General features: G+C 35.9%; 1 protein-coding gene across 1 annotated transcript in view; it reads right to left on the minus strand.

Annotated features, from left to right (window-relative positions):
• Positions 1-5,887: 5,887 nt before the first annotated feature.
• The window catches only part of LOC115410353 (alpha-N-acetylgalactosaminide alpha-2,6-sialyltransferase 1-like), a 33,632-nt gene continuing 18,179 nt past the window's right edge, over positions 5,888-21,340 (minus strand). The window contains exons 3-9 of the mRNA XM_030121968.1: positions 19,025-19,193; positions 16,348-16,510; positions 12,480-12,618; positions 11,564-11,667; positions 9,738-9,821; positions 9,556-9,655; positions 5,888-6,220 (exon numbers count right to left, since the gene is read on the minus strand). Of these exons, the coding sequence (XP_029977828.1) occupies positions 6,011-6,220; positions 9,556-9,655; positions 9,738-9,821; positions 11,564-11,667; positions 12,480-12,618; positions 16,348-16,510; positions 19,025-19,193 (969 nt within the window). The 3' untranslated portion in view covers positions 5,888-6,010. The remainder of the gene's footprint in view (positions 6,221-9,555; positions 9,656-9,737; positions 9,822-11,563; positions 11,668-12,479; positions 12,619-16,347; positions 16,511-19,024; positions 19,194-21,340) is intronic.

Below are 21,340 nucleotides of genomic sequence, written 5' to 3' on the forward strand. Positions count from 1 at the left end.
CAGAAGTTAAAGTCTGCCTCTGAAGGACCTTCTAATTGGTCTGTGAATGTCATCGTCTGTTAAAATGAAGCAAAGGCTTCAGTCGTCTTCCTTTATTTATTATATTTTAGATTGTCTTTTCTGTTCTGTCAGTTATGGATGGAACAGGATTAGAGCATCTGGACAAAATAATAATAATAATAATAATAATAATAATAATAATAATAATAATAATAATAATAATAATAATAATAATAACTTTGAGGTCCAATATATATTTTTTTATTATTTCATTTTTTTCATTCATTTTATTTATTCATTCCAATCTAAATGATTGGAAAAGAGCAGGATGAATAAAACTTCTAATACCTGCCCCTTTCTTCAAACATCTGCTTCCATCAGATAAGTTGCCATTACAGTTATTACAGTAAAAAAACAGTTTACATGATAGTCAATGAAAATAAAACAAATCCAAAATCCATCAGTAAAATCATTTCATTAGATGCTTTTTGTAAAGCTTCTCTATTCTCTCCTTATATAACCCATTAAACTGAAAAATATTTGTACAGCTCTTCTCTTCCATCACCAAATAATTCCACATCCTGACACCCACAACACAAACACACATTTGCTTCACATTAGTTCAAACCTTTTTCTGTTTTAAAGTTAAACCTCCTTCTGTGTTTTTCATCCTGTGATACTAAAAGAAATTTGTAGAAAAAGTCTGTTTCTCGCTCTAAACACAATCAACAACGTCCTTAATTCATCTTATTAATTTAAAGTTAAAAAACCTCAATTTAATTTTAAAATAAAAACAAGTTTTTTTTTAATTATTATTTTGTGAAAAAAGTCAGAATTCAGATTTTTTTTTCTCAGAATCCTGATGCTTTTTTCTGACATTCAGGGACAGTGTGACTTCTTCTTTATTTCATACAGGAGTACAGCAGGATGAAATTATTACAGATTTTTGTGAGTTTTTACAGATGTGAGGGGTTCAGTTCAGGAGGAAGACGCTCACTGTTAGAATAGCAAAAGGAAGGAAAACAGATACTAGTGACTGTTTCTTCAAATTTACGTACCCAAGTTTGAAAACACAACATTCACTCACCTTGTGCTCATCTAACAGTGAATGTCTTCCTCCTGAACCCCTCACATCTGTAAAACTCACCAAAATCTGTCCTGATGTCATCCTGCTGCACTCCTGTATGACATAAAACCAAAGTGACACTGTCTCTGCACTGTAAAAAAAAAAAAAAAAAAAAAAAAAAAAAAAGAAAAAACGGTAATATTCCGGCAGCAGGGGTACCAAAATAATATTGCTAAATAACGGAAAAATAACCATCTCATAAAAATACAGTAATTTTCCATAATTAAAATATAGTTTTTTGCCCTAATTTCACATGAGATTTTACATATTTTTATTGACTTTTTAATGTTTAATAAAGAATATTTACATGTATTAAAATAATAAAATTACCTATAATTATACATATATATAATTTTCAATGAGACTCAGTTGTACAATCCACTGATAAAAACTGTATTTGGACAGTTTATCAGTGCTTATACATGTTATACGTTCACAAAAATACAACATTTTTGTTGTGAAACCTCCTGTAATTACACAAGATATTTGTCAATTAACAAACAAGTCTTGTTAAACTTACAGAACAAATACTTCTTCTACGGTTAATTGTCAGCAATTTTTTTTCTCATTTTGTTTCTTTACTTTTTACAGTATTAAACTTTAAATTAACAGTTTAATCTCATAAATAGAAAAGAAATATTTGTGAAATTACGATACATTTGCAAATATATTTTAACTGTATTTTTCTGTGAAAAACTAAAAGATTTCTTTAAAAAAAATGGAAATTTTATGGTGATTCACAGTTACAGCATTTTCATGTTATTTTATATTTGACATGTAAAATCAGTCTATTTTTGTCATTTCATTGATATTTTCCTGTGTCCTAAAAATACAGGACAAATCTATAAAATAAACGGTAAAAATTCTGTTAAATTACAGATTTTTTTTTTACAGTATAAATGTAACAAAAAAAATCCAGAATTCTGAGAAGAAAGTCAGAATTCTACGATTAAAGTCAGAATTCAAACTTTTTTTCTCAGATTTCTGGATTTTTTTCACAGATTCATCCCACAGGCTGGACTGGACCCATGGATGGGGGGGTGGGGGGTTGGCCCCTGGACTGGACCACATGTTTGACACCTTTATCCATTAAACAACTACACATGTTTTCAAACTTTAGATGCATATAAAGAACAGCAGAAAAGTGTTTCTATTTATGTTGTTATTCTTAAGTCCATTTACATCCACTTATATATGTTTCCATTTCCTCTTATATGTGTTACTTTTTTTTAAATGGGAAAAAACCATAAGAAAACAAACTAATGTTCAAGCAAAATTTGGAATGTTTTCTCAAATCTTTTTGATCCCATAAATATTTTATAGTGAAACTTTAAAAATGATCATTAACCCTTTAAGTCCCAAACAGAGAGCTGTCAGTCACACCTGTCAATCAAAACCTGAAGGTCAGTTTGTTTTCTTATTCCTTTTTTGCTCAGTTCATCAATTATTTTTGTTTTTTTAATTGATTATTTGATTAATTTCTTGATTATTTTATACATTTTGTGATTCATTTGTTCCTTTTATTTGTGTTTTTGCTCATTTTGTTGATTTTTTTAAATGTTCATTTTCTTTTTTGGACTGTTTGTTACTGGTATAAAACATCAGTAAATGCCATAAATCTCATATTATCTGAACAAAAGGATTAAAGACATGTTTACAGTAAAAAAAAAAAAAAAAAAAAAAAAAAAAGGAATAGTGGAATAGTGAATATTTTAGCTCAGTAGGTGGTTTTGGGTACCAGTGGCTGTTTGGGTCTTTATGGGTTAATCGAATCGAACAAAATAAGAGAATAATCGATTCCAAAACTAATCCGTAGCTGCAGCTGTAGTTGAATGTGAGGTGACAGAAGGAGATGAATAATATGAATGAGTCACAGTGAAAGGGATGTGTTTAAACATACTGTAAGGGATTATTTGATGATTATCAAACAAAAGAGACAAAGACAAAAGCAGATGGAGAACGGGGAGTGGACGACATGATGTCTGACACCACACCTTCATGACTCACACAGATGGAACTGCAGGTATGTGTGTGTGTGTGTGTGTGCGCGTGTGTGTGTTTCAATACTGTCCAGATATTTCAGTATTTTCTTTTTTCTGTGAAATAAGTCTGTAAACTGATGTAAACTCCCCTCACGCACAAATTCAAGAATTTTGAATTTTTTATGAATTTTTAAAATGTTCTAAATCGCCACTGGTTTATAATGGGACACATTTCAAAGTGCTATACGTTGAAAACAGTTGAAGATCCATCCATCCATTCATCCATCCATCCATCTTCTTCCTCTTATCCAGGGCGTGGTCATGGACTCATCAGTCTAATCATGGATGCCCAGACCTCCCTCTCCTCAGACTCCTCCTCCAGCTCTTCCAGGTGGACCCCGAGGCATTCCCAGTCCAGCCCACAGACATAGTCTCTCCAGCGTGTCCTAGGTCTTCCCTGAGGTCTCCTCCCGGTGGGACACGCCCAGAACACCGCTCCAGGGAGGAGTCCAGGAGACATCAGACACAGATACCTGATCCACCTCAGATGGTTCCTCTGGATGTGGAGGAGCAGCAGCTCTACTCTGAGCTCCTCCCTGGTGGCTGAGCTCCTCCCCCTATCCCTAAGGGTGCACCCACCCACCCTACAGAGGAAACTCATTTAGAACACTTGTATCTGGGATCTTGTCCTTTCAGTCCTGACCCAAAGCTCATGACCATAGGTGAGAGTAGGAACGTAGACTGACCAGTAAATGGAGAGCTTCACCTTTGGGTTCAGCTCCTTCTTCACCACGACAGACTGATGCAGCGACTGCATCACTGCAGACGCTGCACCTGTCAATCTGACGCGCCATTTCTCCCTCACTCGTGAACAAGACCCCAAGATACTTGAACTCCTCCACTTGGGGCAAGGGCTCCCCACCGACTCAGAGAGGGCAGACCACCTTTTTCTGGTCCAGAGCCATGGCCTCGGATTTGGAGGTGCTGATCCTCATCCCACTTGCTTCACACGCGACTGCAAACCGCCCCAGGGCACGCTGAAGGTCCAGGTTTGATGAAGCCAACAGGACAACATCATCTGCAAAAAGCAGAGATAAAATCCTGTGGTCCTCAAACCTGACCCCCTCCGGCCCCTGGCTGCGCCTAGAAATTCTGTCCATAAAATTATGAACAGAACCGGTGACAAAGGGCAGCCAACATGCACCTAGAACAGGTCTGACTTACTGTGAACCAGGCTCCTGCTTCGGACATACAAGGACCGGACTGCCCTCAGCAGAGGACCCTGGACCTCGTATTCCCGAAGCACCCCCCACAGGATACACGGTCCAACGCCTTCTCCAAATCCACAAAACACATGTGGACCAGTTGGGCGAACTCCCATGAACCCTCGAGCACCCGATGGAGAGTGTAGAGCTGGTCCAGTGTTCCGCGACCAGGACAAAAACCACATTGCTCCTCCTGGACCTGAGGTTCGACTATCGGTTGGATCCTCCTCTCCAGTACCTGGAACAGACTTTCCCCGGGGGGCTGAGGAGTGTGACCCCCCTGTGGTTGGTAATAGATAGGAAGTCACATATGGACTTTGATTTGGTGCCATGACCTTTGACCTTGAGTCACCCTGAAAGGTCAAATGAATGTCAATTAATGTCTTCAAACTGGACTACAGGAGCCTTGGTCCTATTTATTTTTTAAATTTTTTTTTTAGAGTATTTCCATGTGTCCGTTTCATGAAGAACAGTCAGCTGAGCAGTCACATGACTTCAACATTTCCTACATCACAATTTAATAGAAAACACCCGCTCCATTTCCCCTTGTTGCTCTGAAAAAGCAACAACAAACAAATGGTGCCAGTCACAACAAACCCCGCCCCTTGCACATATTATATCCATTTTAAGCAAATGGGAAAATTTTAAACATTCATAAAAAATGTGAACTTTGACCTACTGTTCCCAAAATGTAATGAGGTCCATTCTGGGTCACTGGCAATCTATAAAGTCAACTTTTGGTATGAATTCAACCAATAGTTTTGCTGCTAAACAAAACAACAAACAAAACAACAAACAAACCGAACCAAAAACAACACCCCTAAAACGTGCCTGAAATTAGTTTCCACAAATGGCCACAGTGACCTGAAGGTGATTTATTATGGACAGTACTGCTTACACTGCTGGACTTTTTACTTTTACTTTTTTTTTTACTTGGTTTTTGGGGAAAATTAAAATGGAAAGCGTATTCAAGTGAATAGAAACTGTGTCAGATATCCATCCAGCTTTTTAAAACTGGAAATAACTGATCAGACAAACAAATAAAATTAAACATTATATTTATTCAGTTAACATTATTTTTTGTTTAATCTTAATTGTATTTATTTTTGTCTTTCTATTTCTGTTCACTTGAATACCTCCTGATGAAAAGAACACTGAAAACCCTGAATGTACAGTTGGCATCAACACAGTAACAAGAACAAAGTGCAAAAAAGAAACAGTCCTGACATTCAGACAGTGAACGGAAGGTGTTTGGAAAGACAGTCAGTAAGGCAGAGGATGTTGGTGTGGATGGTCCACTTCCACCGCCAGGGTCAGGGTCAGGGTCTGGGTCTGGGTCTGGGTCAGGACCAGGGTCTGGGTCTAGGTGTGGGTCTGGATCTGGGTCTGGGTCTGGGTCAGGACCAGGGTCAGGGTCTGGGTCTGAGTCTGGGTCTGGGTCAGGGTCAGGGTCAGGGTCAGGGTCAGGACCAGGGTCTGGGTCTGGGTCTGGGTCTGGGTCAGGACCAGGGTCAGGGTCTGGGTCTGAGTCTGGGTCAGGGTCAGGGTCAGGGTCAGGACCAGGGTCTGGGTCTGGGTCAGGACCAGGGTCAGAGTCTGGGTCTGGGTCAGGACCAGGGTCAGGACCAGGGTCAGGGTCAGGGCTTCTTGGGTTCTTCTGCCACCGTTTGAGGGTTGCTTCTTTGATACAGTTTGATGATTTTGGAGTCGTGCAGTTTTTTCCAGGTGTTCTTCTCCAGGTTGTAGTCATGGTTGATGTAGAAAACCACATGAGTTTTAATGTTCCTCTCAGCATAGTAGTTGGAGAAGTCCTTGTGGTTTTCAGTGATGAAGCCGTATGCGTTCACCTGAGGAGGAAACAGAAGTAAACTAGAAAAACTAGAAAAACACTCGGAGAGCACAGACCTCTGCAAAGGCAGATCAGTGCCCCCCCCCCCCCCCCCCTCCCAATCACCACAAAAATTTAATCATTTGTTCCTTGTGCCAGTATCAACATTTCATGAAAATTTCATGAAAATCTGTCCATAACTTTTTGAGTTATCTTGCTAACAAACAAACAAAACAGACAGACAGACAGACAGACAGACAGACAGACAGACAGACAGACAGACAGACAGGCAGGCAGGCAGGCAGGCAGACAGACAGACAGACAGACAGACAGACAGGCAGACAGGCAGGCAGACAGACAGACAGACAGACAGGCAGGCAGACAGGCAGACAGGCAGACAGACCCCAATGAAAACATAAACTCTGCCATTCCTTGGTGGAGGTAATAAATAAGGACGTGCTCCTGGCTCCTCAGGGTTCCTATGTCAGTACATGCATAGGCTTTTTACCTCCACCAAGGAGGTTATGTTTTTGCCAGCATTGGTTTGTCTGTGTGTGTGTGTGTGTGTGTATATACACACACACACACACACACACACACACACACACACACACACACACACACACACACATATCATTGTCATGTAGAAAATCCAGCTCAGTGAAGTTACCACATTTGGTTCCTTGCCCTTAAGTGGCAAAAAATAAATCAATCCTAGAAGTACACTGCAAAAAAAGAATACCTGACTTAGATAAACGGACTTGAATATCAAATATTTATTTAGAAAGATCATCTTTTAGATTTATTTACTGACTGACACTTAATCTGGTTCAGATTCTTTAACTTGTTCCAAGAGTGTTCATCTTGTTCTACCCCAGTGAGATATTACAACTAATTTAAAACAATATTTACAATGAAACCATCTCCACGGTTGGAGGATGAGTATGGAGGACACAGCAAGTATAGATAGATAGATAGATAGATAGATAGATAGATGGATAGATAGATAGATAGATAGATAGATAGATAGATAGATAGATAGATAGATAGATAGATAGATAGATAGATAGATAGATAGATAGATAGATAGATAGATAGATAGATAGATAGATAGATAGATAGATAGATAGATAGATAGATAGATAAAAAAATCTTACTATGCAGATTTAAAAGAAGTATATTCTGTCTAGAATAAGAATTGTATCATTCTATAATGCTTAGATAACAGAAATTGGGGGTAGGAGTACATAAGTTTTTACATCTTCCTACTCCTTTTCAAGCATGTATAATTTAATTTCATTTGTTTTATCTATATTATTATTATTATTATTATTATTATTAATTTATTTGTTTATTTATGTATTTTTGTGATTTGTTTGCTTATCAATCATTTATGTACCAGGACTTATATTTTGTTCAAGCCCGGATTAATCATATGGGCAACTGGGCAATTGCCCAGGGGCCTGCAATGTCTGAAGGGCCCTGGGTAGCTCGGGCATAACGAAAATATCTGGTTATCTTTTGCTTATAAATGAAACTGTCCGCTGCCCGGAGCCATTGCACTGCACAGAAACCCTGCTCCTGCTGTCTGTGACCGTGAGCTGAGACCCTCTCCTCATTGGTCAGTCCAAAAAGCGAATCAGCTGTGACGCAAATCAACGTGCGTGCACTGAGCGGGATGTGAGACGTCAAGAACTATGCAACATACGTACGTGAATCAAAACGATGTTTACATTGCACTTACTTTAACTCTCTTGTTGAATTCTGAGGTGACAAGTGGATTTCTGTTTAAAATTCATATCTGATTCTATCAGATTATGTTTGTGTTTTGTTTGTGGGCTTTTTCTGACGATTCAACACATTTGTGTTGGCAAAAAGTGTTCTTAAATATATACTGGATACTTTGGAAATGGTTTCTTATTTATTTTTTGTGAAAATGGAGGACACTTCCCTCTCTTTCTAATGTAGTGGATCAATTTTAGATTATACTGATGCTAATGTGATTTGTTTTCATATCATATGCAAGTGAGTGGCCTTGACAAGAGGCTACAGTGGTGCACTTGTAGTTCTACGAGCATTTACACATTTGTACATCAAAATACATTTGATGATAGTTAGATATTGAAGTATGGGGTATATTTACATATATTCCTGGAACTTATTCTGTATTTTGCCGGATTATGTGATGATGGGGCCCTTGAATATTGTTGCCCAGGGTAAAATGAAGTGTTAATCTGGCCCTGATTTTGTTGGTTGATTTTTGTTTTTATTTCACTGTCTACATGTTCAAAATAAAGATTTCATTCATTCATTCATAACATTTTCTTATTTTAATAAAACTTGATAATGTAGAAAATAAAATAATGTAAATAATGTAGAGAAGATACTCTGTTTGGAGAAGGCCCTGCTGATGATCCTGCAGGTGCAAGCTTTTGTAAACAATTTGTGAAAGAAGGATTCTCTGCTGGTTGTGATATGAAGTTCCGTGACTGGCTGCTGACCCTGCAGACCATGTTGACCATGTTAGACCAGGTTGGTGCTGGCTTAATAACTTCTGGGCAGTACGCCCAGACCATCTAGTGACTCATCCAGCACAGCTGCATTACTTAATTAAAAAAGAAACAAAACACATGATAAGAAAAAGACAAAACAATTGATAAGAAGACCAAAATGACCTAGTGTGTGTATGCAGCAAGTAGGGTAAACGGCACAGATGTGCCTGACCAAAGATGGTCTTAATGGGGGGAGCTTCCGAGGGTGACAGAAACCGTGGGATGGTTTCTGCCAGTGGAAAAACACCCCGAACCTTCTAGAAGGATGGGAAAAAGGGTATAAAAGCTTGTGAATTCAGAACGACGTCGGCTCTTCTCCGGAGAACCGTCCCGTGTGTTTACTTGGTGTGCTTCATGAATAAACACATGTAAGGCTCTGAAGACTGACTGGCTCTGCTCATCTTTGATGCAGAAGTGTCTGTATCAGATCACCACTTAGGTATAGAGTATAGTTAAGTTAAGTTTTTTAACTTCTATTAAAATAGGACTTAGAATTCAGTTACGGTAAATTAGTGTCAGAATATAGTCTTCATCTGATTTTGACTGACGGGAAACTCCCACAACAATAAGTGTAATTTTCTTCCTGCACTGGCTGATAATTGTACTTGAAATATGACATTTGAACCCAATAATGACTTTAATTTTCTTATTTTAGTACAGGCCTTTTTTGTAGGCCAAAAAACCCCAAACACATGTAAAAATCGTTTTCAGCTGACAGATGACTGTGCTGAGTACGTAAACGAACACTCTTTAAACACTTTGTAGACTGACTCAGACGCTCATTTGACTGATGTGAACTCACTACGTCACAGGTGTGCAGAGCCAGGAACAGAGTGAACGCCCCATTGGTGGGTCGGACAATCCGCCAGTATCGACCCTTCAGAATATTCGACTGTAAGAACCTGCACACACAAACCCAGTCGTCAGATTTACTCAGAAACATTTAGAATCCAGTCTGAACACAGACACCAAAGCGTGGGTCACCTGTTCCGCACGTATCTGAGGAAGTCCTGGTGCAGAACGTAGAAGCGGCTTTCGTTGTACTGTCCACTGTAGTACGTCCGTGGACTGGACGGAGAACACACAACAGTCATTAGTGTCTGGACGCTCACAGAACCACCCTAAATATTTAATAACAGCACAGACAGTATGGATGGATGCATTCCTGTTACAGCTACTCTGGCATTCAAACAAAAAAAGGGTAAAAAATAACAATAGCAGAGTAGTCTGAGGAGGAGGAGCATATATTCAGTGTATATTTAGTGTACATTTAGCGTATATTTAGTGTATTTAGCATATATTTGGCATATATTTAACGCATTTAGCGTATATTTAGCATATATTTAGCGTATATTTAGTGTATATTTAGCATATATTTAGTATATATTTAGCGTATATTCAGTGTGTATTTAGTGTATATTTAGCATATATTTAGCGTATATTTAGCGTATATCTAGCGTATATTTAGCATATTTAACGTATTTTTAGTGTATATTTAGCGTAAATTTTGCATATATTTAGCGTATAGTGTATATCTAGTGTATATTTAGTGTATATTTAGTATATATTTAGCGTATATTCAGTGTATATTTAGTGTATATTTAGCATATATTTAGCGTATATTTAGCGTATATTTAGCATATTTAACGTATTTTTAGTGTATATTTAGCGTAAATTTTGCATATATTTAGCGTATAGTGTATATCTAGTGTATATTTAGTGTATATTTAGCATATATTTAGTGTATATTTAATGTATATTTAGCGTATATTTAGTGTATATTTAATGTATATTTAGCGTATATTTAGTGTATATTTAGCATGTATTTACCGTATATTTAGTGTATATTTACCATATATTTAGTGCATATTTAGCAAATATTTAGCGTATATTTAGTGTATATTTACCATATATTTAGTGTATATTTAGTGTATTTTTAGCGTATATTTAGTGTATATTTAGCATATATTTAGTGGATATTTAGCGTATATTTAGCATACATTTAGTGTATATTTAGCGTATATTTAGTGGATATTTAGCGTATATTTAGTGGATATTTAGCGTATATTTAGCATAAATTTAGTGTCTATTTAGCGTATATTTAATGTATATTTAGTGTAAATTTAGTGTATATTTAGTGAATATTCAGCGTATATTTAGCATATATTTAGTGTATATTTAGCATATATTTAGTGTATGAATCAATTTCGTATCAATCCGACATCGACAAAGACGAAAATGAAAGGAATTTTATCCATAATTTTTATACGTTTTTGTTAATTTTATAAGCACACAATACAGTTTCAGTTAGTTATTGCTTTTTTCTTTGAATTATATTTTTTATTTTTTTTCAGTTAACGAAATGTTTTTGCAATTCTAGTTTTCGTCATTTCGTTAGTTTTAGTTAACGATAATAACCTTGGTGTGGAACCCATCGTGTCCACTTATGTTACATACAGAACCTGAATATTTAAACACTAATAAATCACAAATTATTTTTGCAACAGCGGTCATTTTTGTCAAACACTCTGCCTTGAATATTTACGTCAATTCTGAAAATGCACCTGTGAGAGAATAAAGAGATATTCAACAAATAGTTGGGTGTAATTTTCGTGTCCTTTTAACCATGTTACATCAGGGTGTGTATCAGCAAGAAAACGGTGATACGATACCAATCATAAAACTAGGAGTACCTGTTTCCACTTTTAATTGTTCAGTCAATTTTTTCCCCCTTTGTAAACAAACAGTTTGGTTCAAACGTAAACACGAGGAGTGTTTTAATGTGTATGTTAGTGATGAGTTGAATTCACCGTGAATTCTTGTATGAACCAGAGACGATTCTTTCTCCTTTAAACAGACCGTTCATCCAGTTGAAATCCCTTTTTCCTTCAGGAATCAGAACATACTTTATACCCTTTAAAAAAAAAGCACACAGGTCAAAGTGGAACATGTTCATATAAAATTATAATATGATGGTGAGAAAAAAAACCTGTTTCAATGACGTGTTATAAAAAACCAAATCTGATAAATTACACTAAATATGAACGAGTCAAAAAAACAGGACCTCATACATAAATCCTACTGATACACAGATATTTACTGAACATTCTGAACAGCGCTGATTTAAGAACTCATCAGTCAGTTAATCATGAAGTCATCAATGCTGTTGTATTTACTGCTTAAATTAGATTAAATAGAACTTTACTGATCTGTTTGGCAGAACCTGAAAAAAACTAAGGTTCCAGCAGCAGCAAAAAGAACAAAAAGGAAAAGAAAATAATAACAATAAGTATAAAAATAGGCAAGTGAAGATTAGAAGAATTACTAGTATTAATAAATAAAGTACTACTACTACTATTATTATTATTATTATTATTATTAATAATAATAATAATAATAATAATAATAATAATAATAATAATAAATTAAAACATTACAGAAACATTGTTCAGTCAGCGTGAAATCTCAGAGCCAATGTTGGAAAATGTAATGTTTATAATTGAGAATAAATGTCAAATCTATTCACTTTCTGAAAACACAGAAGAAATGTTTAATGCAAGGATTTATCCATGCATTAATTTACAGACACACATTCCTGTTTAGCGTCAGTGTTAATAAATCCAACTGACTTAACTTTGTTCTGGGTCGTATCACCCTCTGTATGTTCAGTATGTTAATGACACAGTCAGTAAAAGGCTCAAACACAGAACACAGTATTGGGTTTACCTTATCATGAGGGGCAGCTTTGTATCCATACTTTTTAAACACGTACAGGGACGTAGTGATGGAGTGAGCAGTGTGAACGTACACGGACGTTTTATTTCCCACATCTTCCTCAAAACCATCGATGACAGCACCGTTCATCCTGTCACACAAAAAGTCCAAACGTTATCGTTAATGCCTGAAATGGATCAGACAACTACAGAGATGCGTCGGTGACATGTGAGGACAAAACAAAAAATAAAAAAATGCATGACCACGAGTTAGTAATGTGTGACCACGAGTCACTAACGTGTGTCCATGAGTCACTAGCGCGTGACCACGAGTCACTAATACGTGACCACAAATCAGTAACACGTGACCACGAGTCATTAGTGTGTGGCCACGAGTCACTAGCACATGACCACATGTTACTAACGTGTGGCCACGAGTCAGTAGTACATGACCACGAGTCACTAACGCATGACCACAAGTCAGTAACGCGTGACCACAAGTTACTAATACGTGACCACGAGATACATATTTTGCTCGACCGTCATGTTGAGGAAAAAGTCCAGAAAACATGAGTAAAAACTACAAATTCTGGGCAGACGGCCATGTTTTATTGAAGGTAAATATCACATATTTGGCTTTAACAAGCTACAGTTGTGCTGTCTGTCAAAATTGAAATGTGTTTTATTCAATAAACCAATGAAGTAGGGGAGGGTGAGTGAGCCCCTGGTGGTTCTCCCTGGTATTACACTCAAACATTCTGCAGAGGTCTTTGTTCTTTCCTTGGGTGGGTTTGGTTCGTTGTCTCTTACTCCATTACTATAATGGTGTGAACTTAGCCCTCACAGACCCAGAACTGTTTTTGTGGTGATGTCCAAATAAATTTTTTTTTCCACCTTTAACCATTACGACATGATTTATCACCATTTATTAAACTATTAACCTTTGCATTTTTTCAGTGTAAATCATATTCATAAAAGCTTAGAGTGAATCCAGAGGTTATTATACCACAGAAAACTGAAGAAAACTTCACTTTTTAAAAGCAATATATAATTATTCAACATAATTGCGAGCATCTCAATCCACTGTCATTGATCCAACTCCATGGGTTTTACTGGGGAATCAATGTTGTAGAAGATGACGGTGTTTCCACAGTAACTACACAGACTATAGATGCACCTGAAAAAGACATTTGATGATGTCGAAAAACTGAGAAAATGCTTTTTACCTGAACTATTTCACTGTATTGATAGAATACGTGGTTCAAAGGTTCCTCAGTAGATGCGTTTGGGTGTTTGAGGGTTGAACATACTCTAATCAGATACTCAGATACTCGGTCTTCAGAGTATATTAAACATGGATTCTTGTATAAACTGTAGCTTATGCAGAACCTCTACACATCGTCATTGCTGGGAGTGGCAGCAGGATACACATCCTGTAGTTCCTCTGAACAAATATACCAGTATTATTTGTAAAGGCATTAAATGAACAAATCAAACACCTTTAAATGTCAAACTCAGTTGACAAAGGACTCATGTGATTGTCTACCCATGACACTCTTCTGGTCTTAATAATAATGAATAATAATACATTTTATTTATAGGCGCCTTTCAGGACACTCATGGTCACCGTACAAAGTTGTTAAAAATAAATAAAACACAATTAAAATTACACATATATATATATATATATATATATATATATATATATAAAACACATAGGTTCATAAAATGGCAGTAGATAAAAGTGAAATTGTGGAATTGAGTAGGGCTGTCTGAATAAATAAGTCTTACGCTGGGATTTAACTTTATCTAAATTTAGGAAAAGATCCACCAACCTACACAAGGACTGAAAACGCCACACTAAGGGTTCTTTCACACAGTGTGTGTATATATATATATATATATATATATATATATATATATATATATATATATATATACACACACACACACACACACACACACACATATATATATATATATACACACACACACACACACATATATATATATATACATATATATATATACATACAAACATATATATATATATATATATATATATATATATATATATATATATATTCAAGCAGTTCAAGTCTAACGAACAGCTTGAAATGGTACAAAGGTAAGCAGTAAACTGCCAGAGGTAAAAAAAAAAGAAAAAAAAAGGAAGGATAAGCAAAATTGAAAAATAATGTATATTTCAGAATTATACAAAAAAGGCAAACAAGAAATGGGTTAACAACTTAAAGCAGTTCTGCAGCAATGGAGGTTGATCATGTCTACAGGTGTCCCAACGTTTGTGAATTCCTTCCAACCCCCTGTGTCTGCAGAAAAGTAGTGTTGGAACACACTTTGGTACCATACTGTTGGAGCATTATTAGAACAGTATTGTAGTGCAGACAGTAGTCTGTTACTATAAAAATAGAAAAGAGGAAAAGGCAATTAATGATAGCAGAGAGACAGACCATCAGAACACTGAAAAATGTAGGTCTGTCCTACAGAGAAATGTCCAAGAAAGTCCAGGTGTCAGTAAGTCCAGTTGCCTTCACCTTCCAAAGGCACTCAAACTGGGGGAAATGCTGACAGGAAGAGGTCTGGCAGAGCCAAAGACACAACAGAATCAGAAGACAAGTTTATGACAGTCAACAGCTGGAGTGAGAGGAGACTGAAAGGACAACAGCTGAAAGCACAGTGAAGATAGTGGAGGAGTAAGCAAGTCTGTGTTTACACTGTGAACAGAAGACTTCCAGTTGCAGGTTTAATCAGTCCATAACACCTTCTTCCAGTCTTCAGTAGTCCACTGGCGGTGTGTCATGGCCCAGCCAAGCCTCTTTTTCTGATTCTGAAGTCTCAGCAGTGGCTTTCTGCTGCAACTCGACCCATCAAACCTCAACAGGTATGTATCAACAAAACTGCATAAAACAACACTTCCTGTGTCCTCCATAAACACTTCCTGTGTCCTCCATAAACACTTCCTGTGTCCTCCATAAACACTTCCTGTGTCCTCCATACTCATCCTCCAACCGTGGAGCTGGTTTTATTATACATATTGTTTTAAATTAGTTGTAATGTCTCACTGGGGTAGAACAAGATGAACACTCTTGGAACAAGTTAAAGAATCTGAACCAGATTAAGTGTCAGTCAGTAAATAAATCTAAAAGATGATCTTTCTAGATAAATATTTGAAATTCAAGTCCATTTGTCTAAGTTAGGTATTCCTTGTTTGCAGTGTACTTCTAGGTTTGATTTATTTTTTGCCACTTAAGGGCATGGAACCAAATATGGTAACTTCACTGACCTGGATTTTCTACATGACAATGATTTAAAAAAAAAAAAAAAAATGTTTCACAAAAGTAATAAAGTCGAGTTAGGTCATCCGATAACACACTAATGTTGAAGTTTTGAATTTCAGAGTATTTCTATAAGTGAACTATAAAGGGTTAATGTCCAACCTTAACTGTGACAAACTCAGGCATTTGTATTTCAACAGGAGTCACTATTCCATTGTCCCCCCGCCCCCCCCAAAAGAGGAGACAAGGGCTATTGTTTTTGGTTTGGATGGTTTGTTTGTTTACACTTTAGCAGTAAAACTGTTGGTTGAATTCAGACCTTACTGGGTTTATAAATTGTCAGTGACCCAGAATAGATGTGATTACATTATGGGAAAAGTAGGTTAAAGGTCAAATTTTTTTATGAATTTTTTAAATTATTTTTCCCTCATTTACTTATAATGGACAAAATTTCAAATGTCTGTAAAAACATCAGTTTTGTTTCAGTGACATCAGTTAGATCGATGCCAAAATAAGCTACAATATGTGTGAGGGGCGGGGCTTGTTGTGCCTGAACCACTTGTTTTTACTGGGTTTGACTCTCACCTAAACACATAATCGTGTGCATCGATCTCTTTTCCCATTTTGGAGCCGTTGAGGATTCCTCCGGTTCCCACCACAGCACAGCGCACACAGCCGTCACCCCCCGGTTTACGAACGATCAGCGGCTCTGTGGGCTTTGGGATCAACTTTATTGTTGGCATTAAATCTGAAAAAACAAAATGATAAAACAAAGTAAAAGAAACATACGGACATAAAATGTAAATGCGTTGTGTTTGTAACATGGAAATCAACCATTTAAAGTCTTACTAAACAGTTTGTGTTTTAATTTCACAGACTATATAATATGTACATTTACCATTTCCATCCATTAGAGGGCCCTCTGAAATGATCAGGCTTCACTTTAAACTTCCTTAAATTCACCATTTTGTTACTTTCTATGGTTTGGAAACAGGTCTCACAAGAAGATGAAGTTTATAGTTTTTTTTAAAGACATTGCAAATATTTCTCAGTGTCTTTTTAGAGCCAAAACAATGAACATTTAACCCTGTAAAGTCTGAGCCATTAAATCACTGACAGAAAATTCCAGTTCTTTGAAACTGCAGCCTTTATTGGTCCTTCTGAACAACCAAAAAACTTTTCTTTTTTTTTTTTTTCGAATATCAGTTTCCATGTATGAGTTTAAATTTTGTATCATGTTTGATCTATCATGTCTCAATGCCCAAATTTTTATTTATTTATTTATTTTAAATTATACATTTTCATAAACATGTACTTATACATAAGGAACCACACAAACATAACACAAAAAACAAAATAATAAAAAAATTATACAACAAACCTATTAAACCCCCCAAAAAGAGAAAAAAAGGAAAAAACAAAAAACACAACGACAAAAAAAAAACAAAAACAAGATGAATAATGTTATCATCTCCTCTTTCCAATGCTCAGGGCTGGTTCAGAGTTAAAATAATGTAAACTAACAACACATTTCTCCGTCAAAAGGACATAGGAAACAGCAGGACACTCTTGTTGATGGAAAAGAAAAAAGGATTCCATTGTTGATCAAATTCATCCATGAACGGAAAACTGAATCTTTTCCAACTTTAAAAAGAAAAGTAAATCATGCACCCATTGCACAAAAGTGGGTGGCAGAGGTTCCTTCCACTTAAAGACAATCAGACGACAGGCCAATAGTGAACAAAAAGCTATCGAGTCACAAATATTATTATTCTTGAACAAACAAAAACATAATCCAACACAAACATGTCTAACACATTGTTAATTCCTTTTCTAAATGGTCCCAGTTCTTCCTCCTTCCTCAGTAACGACAGTCTTGTAGTGTCACTGGAAAGGCCTCTGGTGAATGAACTCCTCCCCCTGGTGGATTATCTGTGTATTGCATGTATCTAATTGTATACATCAGGTTTAAAAGACAAAAAATATCACACTGATCATGTAGAGGGCTTCAAAACTCATGGATCAAATATGATACGTTTGGTGTTAAAGGGTTAACAGCTTTTTCTTTTCTGAACTTGAAGTGTCCGTTTCTGTTCCTTTTTTTTAACTCTTCAGTTTTGTTGTCCTCTGTGTTCATCTACATATCTGTCCATCAGCATCCACTCTTCACCAGTGTCCTTCATGTTTGGTATTTAGGTGCAACTTGGGGTTTTGGACGAGTTCTTAGGCATCGACCTTGACCTTCATTTTCAGGTCAAATTTGGACAGCGGTGTTGACCTACATATTTTGCGTGGCCAAAGGGGTCATTCCAACACTGGTACAGTTTCAGATAAATCTAAATGTTGACTCAGATATAGCTCCATAGCTTGGCAAACCCTTCTCTGTCGTCATTTTGTCACAATGTTGATGAAACATTAGCTCATCTTTTTCGGGAACGTGCATTCAGTCAAATTTTTTGGGGTGACATCAGTCTTTTTTTTTTAAATAGAAAATTCAATATTAACCTAAACTTCAGAATTGAATATATTTTATTTGGTTTCTTAGTTAATGTTTTATCTGTTAAGAAATTGTTTCTAATTCATCTCATGTCATTATTAGCCAAATTTCGCATACATGCTAGCAAATTTGCCGATCACAAACCCAACCTTCCCGGTCTTCAAATCCTACTTAAATTCTTACTTGGACACCTTTAAATTTCGCACAAACTCTAAAGCTGCGAAAACTAAAGCCTTATGCAACAAATTTAAACTGTAATTCATTTTAACGTAGTTCACCTGTTTTTCTTTTGTTTATTCTTTTATTTTATTTACTTATTTATGTACTTATGTAGTTTCTTATCTATTTTCTTCTTGCCTTGCCTCGAGTGTCACACATTACCTGTTATTGTTTATCACTGTTGTTGTTGATCTGTTTTGTACATAAGTGTATTGCATTCACACAAAAAAATAAATTCGGTTCTGTTTTTCCGAATGAACGAGATAATTATCTCGTAATTACGAGAAAAAATAAGTTAAAAAAATTTGTCCGTGTTTTTTCTGAATTAACGAGATACTGCTTTCTGAAAAAAAAAAAAAAGAAATTCAGCTCTGTTTTTCAAATTTAAATTTTTTCTAAAAAACAGTATCTTGTTAATTTGGAAAAACGGAGCCAAAAGGTATTTTTTGTTTGAATGCAATACGCTTCCGTAGTTTTGTATAAATAAAGTAAAAAAAAAAACAAAAACAACAACAACTAAAAGCCCTTGTGTGTCCAAGCACCTACCGTTGTAGCTGTAGTCCATGAACCCAAAGGGGTTGTTAAAATGGGACAGCCTGTTCCATTCACTCATGCTCATACTGTCGCTTTCCAGGAATAATTGAATACTGGGAATAAAAGCCTCCTTGAACTCTGGGTCATTTTCCACGGCCTTCCACAGACTCTGCTGACACGTCTGAGAATGAAACAAAAAACACCACTATTAGAATCTAATTCAGATGGGAAAACATTAGTTAGAATTAGATTATTTACTTGGATGTTTTGTATGAGATTTTACCTCCAAAACATCTGATCAGTTCATAAAATACAAAAATGCATTCCAGTAATCTGAGTATTAAAAGGGGCCATCGTACATGATACTAAATAAAAAAAATGTTTTTACGTTTTCGAGGCCTGAGTGAAAACCTGCCTCTGAAAAAGGCTGTAAACATCATAGTTTAAAGGTATATTTGTCAAAGCAAAAACACAACATACAGACGTGTGTGAAGGAAATGATCAAACAGCCTAACAGCCCATGACCAGGTTATTGATAATAGGGCGGGGCCAAGGGTCACAGATGGACCGCCCACTACTGTGGGATCCATAACTATTGAACCAGACCAGTTTCAGATAAATATTCCACAGAATTGTAAAGGTCTAAAAGCCATCTGAAACAGACTCAAAGGACAACATTTAGTTTAAATATTTTTAAATGAAATATATTTAAAACTACTGCGTCACAGATGGAAAAAAAAAAGGAATGTCTATTTTTTACAATAATTCCAGAGTTCTCCTAAGTGACATTCCTCTGACATTTTCCTCCTCAAATGTATTCAGTGTAAACCCTAAACCCTCTATTTTACAACCCAATAATTGGTTATAGAGGGAAAAAATATTTGATCAAATCTAAATAGAAAGAGTTTAGACAAATGTCAGCGTCACAGACGGACAACAAAAGGAAATATCAAAATAAACATTTTTTATTTCAATTATCAATATCATATACATTTATTTACAATATTTACAACATAGCAATAATATTATGATTATTTTCACATGTATTTTGTTAGAGCTTTAAGAAAATATCGGATCTGCAATATATTGCAATATTTCATTTCACAATACTGTATCGATATTAAAAAGTACTGTATCGATATTTGTAGGTATTTATTCAAATGCAGATATTGTGGAGGTTCATTTTTGTTTTTTTGTTTTTCTTTTTTGTTTACATTTTATTTATTATTATTTAACATTCTTTTATTAAATAATGTTAGTTCCTTTGTTGGGATTGAACTAAAATACTGTTCTGATGTTAGTTCTGAACTAATAGAATATGAACGTTTGAACAGGATCTTAAACTGTAATGTCTGTAAAACAGAATTTCAGTTTGAACACAGGAACAGTTTGTGATTTAACATTAGATCCTGTTCTGATCAAATAAAAATGTGTTTAGTATTTGTGCAGATTTCTGCTGTAATTCAGTTCATCAAGGAAATAATCATTAAAAAAAGAAAGAAACAAAAAAATGGCCTTTTTAACAGTATCATGATATATTGTGATATATTGTATCATGATCCTAGTATTGTGATTTGTATCGTATCGCCAGATTCTTGCCGATACACAGCCCTTGTGGTGTGTCATTTTTTTACCTCTGCCAGGAGGTATTGTGATCGCTTTGCTTTGTGTGTGTGCATGTTTGTTTGTTTGTTTGTTAGCAAGATAACTCGAAAAGTTATGGACGGATTTTCATGAAATTTTCAGGAAATGTTGATACTGGCACAAGGAAGAAATGATTAAATTTTGGTGGTGACTGGGGGGAGGGGGCTTGCCCCACCTCAACATTTCCTGAAAATTTCATGAAAATCCATCCATAACTTTTTGAGTTGTCTTGCTAACAAACAAACAAACAAACAAACAAACAAACAAACAAACAAACACGTACGAGAGGCAGATCTGTCTTGGCGGAGGTCTGCGCTCTCCGAGTGCTTTTCTTATTATTTATATTATTTCTAATCACATTGCCTCTTAATTCTTGTGATGTTATATAAGATAGTAGAAGATTGGAATTTCCCCTTTTGGGACCAATAAAAGAATGTCTTATCTTATCATGTTTTCATAACGGTTTATGGTTGTGCAATAGTCTAATTCACTTCTCTTTTGGTGTCGTACACTGTCCCATACTTCAGAATTTCATGTCATAGTATGGTTAGTGTTATTTATTGTTGTCATGTGTCTGCGCTGTCATGTCTTTTTGTTTTGGACTCTGTTTTTTGGATGGCGTTACTGCCTCCTTGCACTGTTGCCCCCAACAGTAAAGTACATCTTATCTTATCTTATCTTAAA

Source organism: Sphaeramia orbicularis, chromosome 19 (genome assembly GCF_902148855.1).
Source record: "Sphaeramia orbicularis chromosome 19, fSphaOr1.1, whole genome shotgun sequence".
Taxonomy (NCBI): Eukaryota; Metazoa; Chordata; class Actinopteri; order Kurtiformes; family Apogonidae; genus Sphaeramia; species Sphaeramia orbicularis.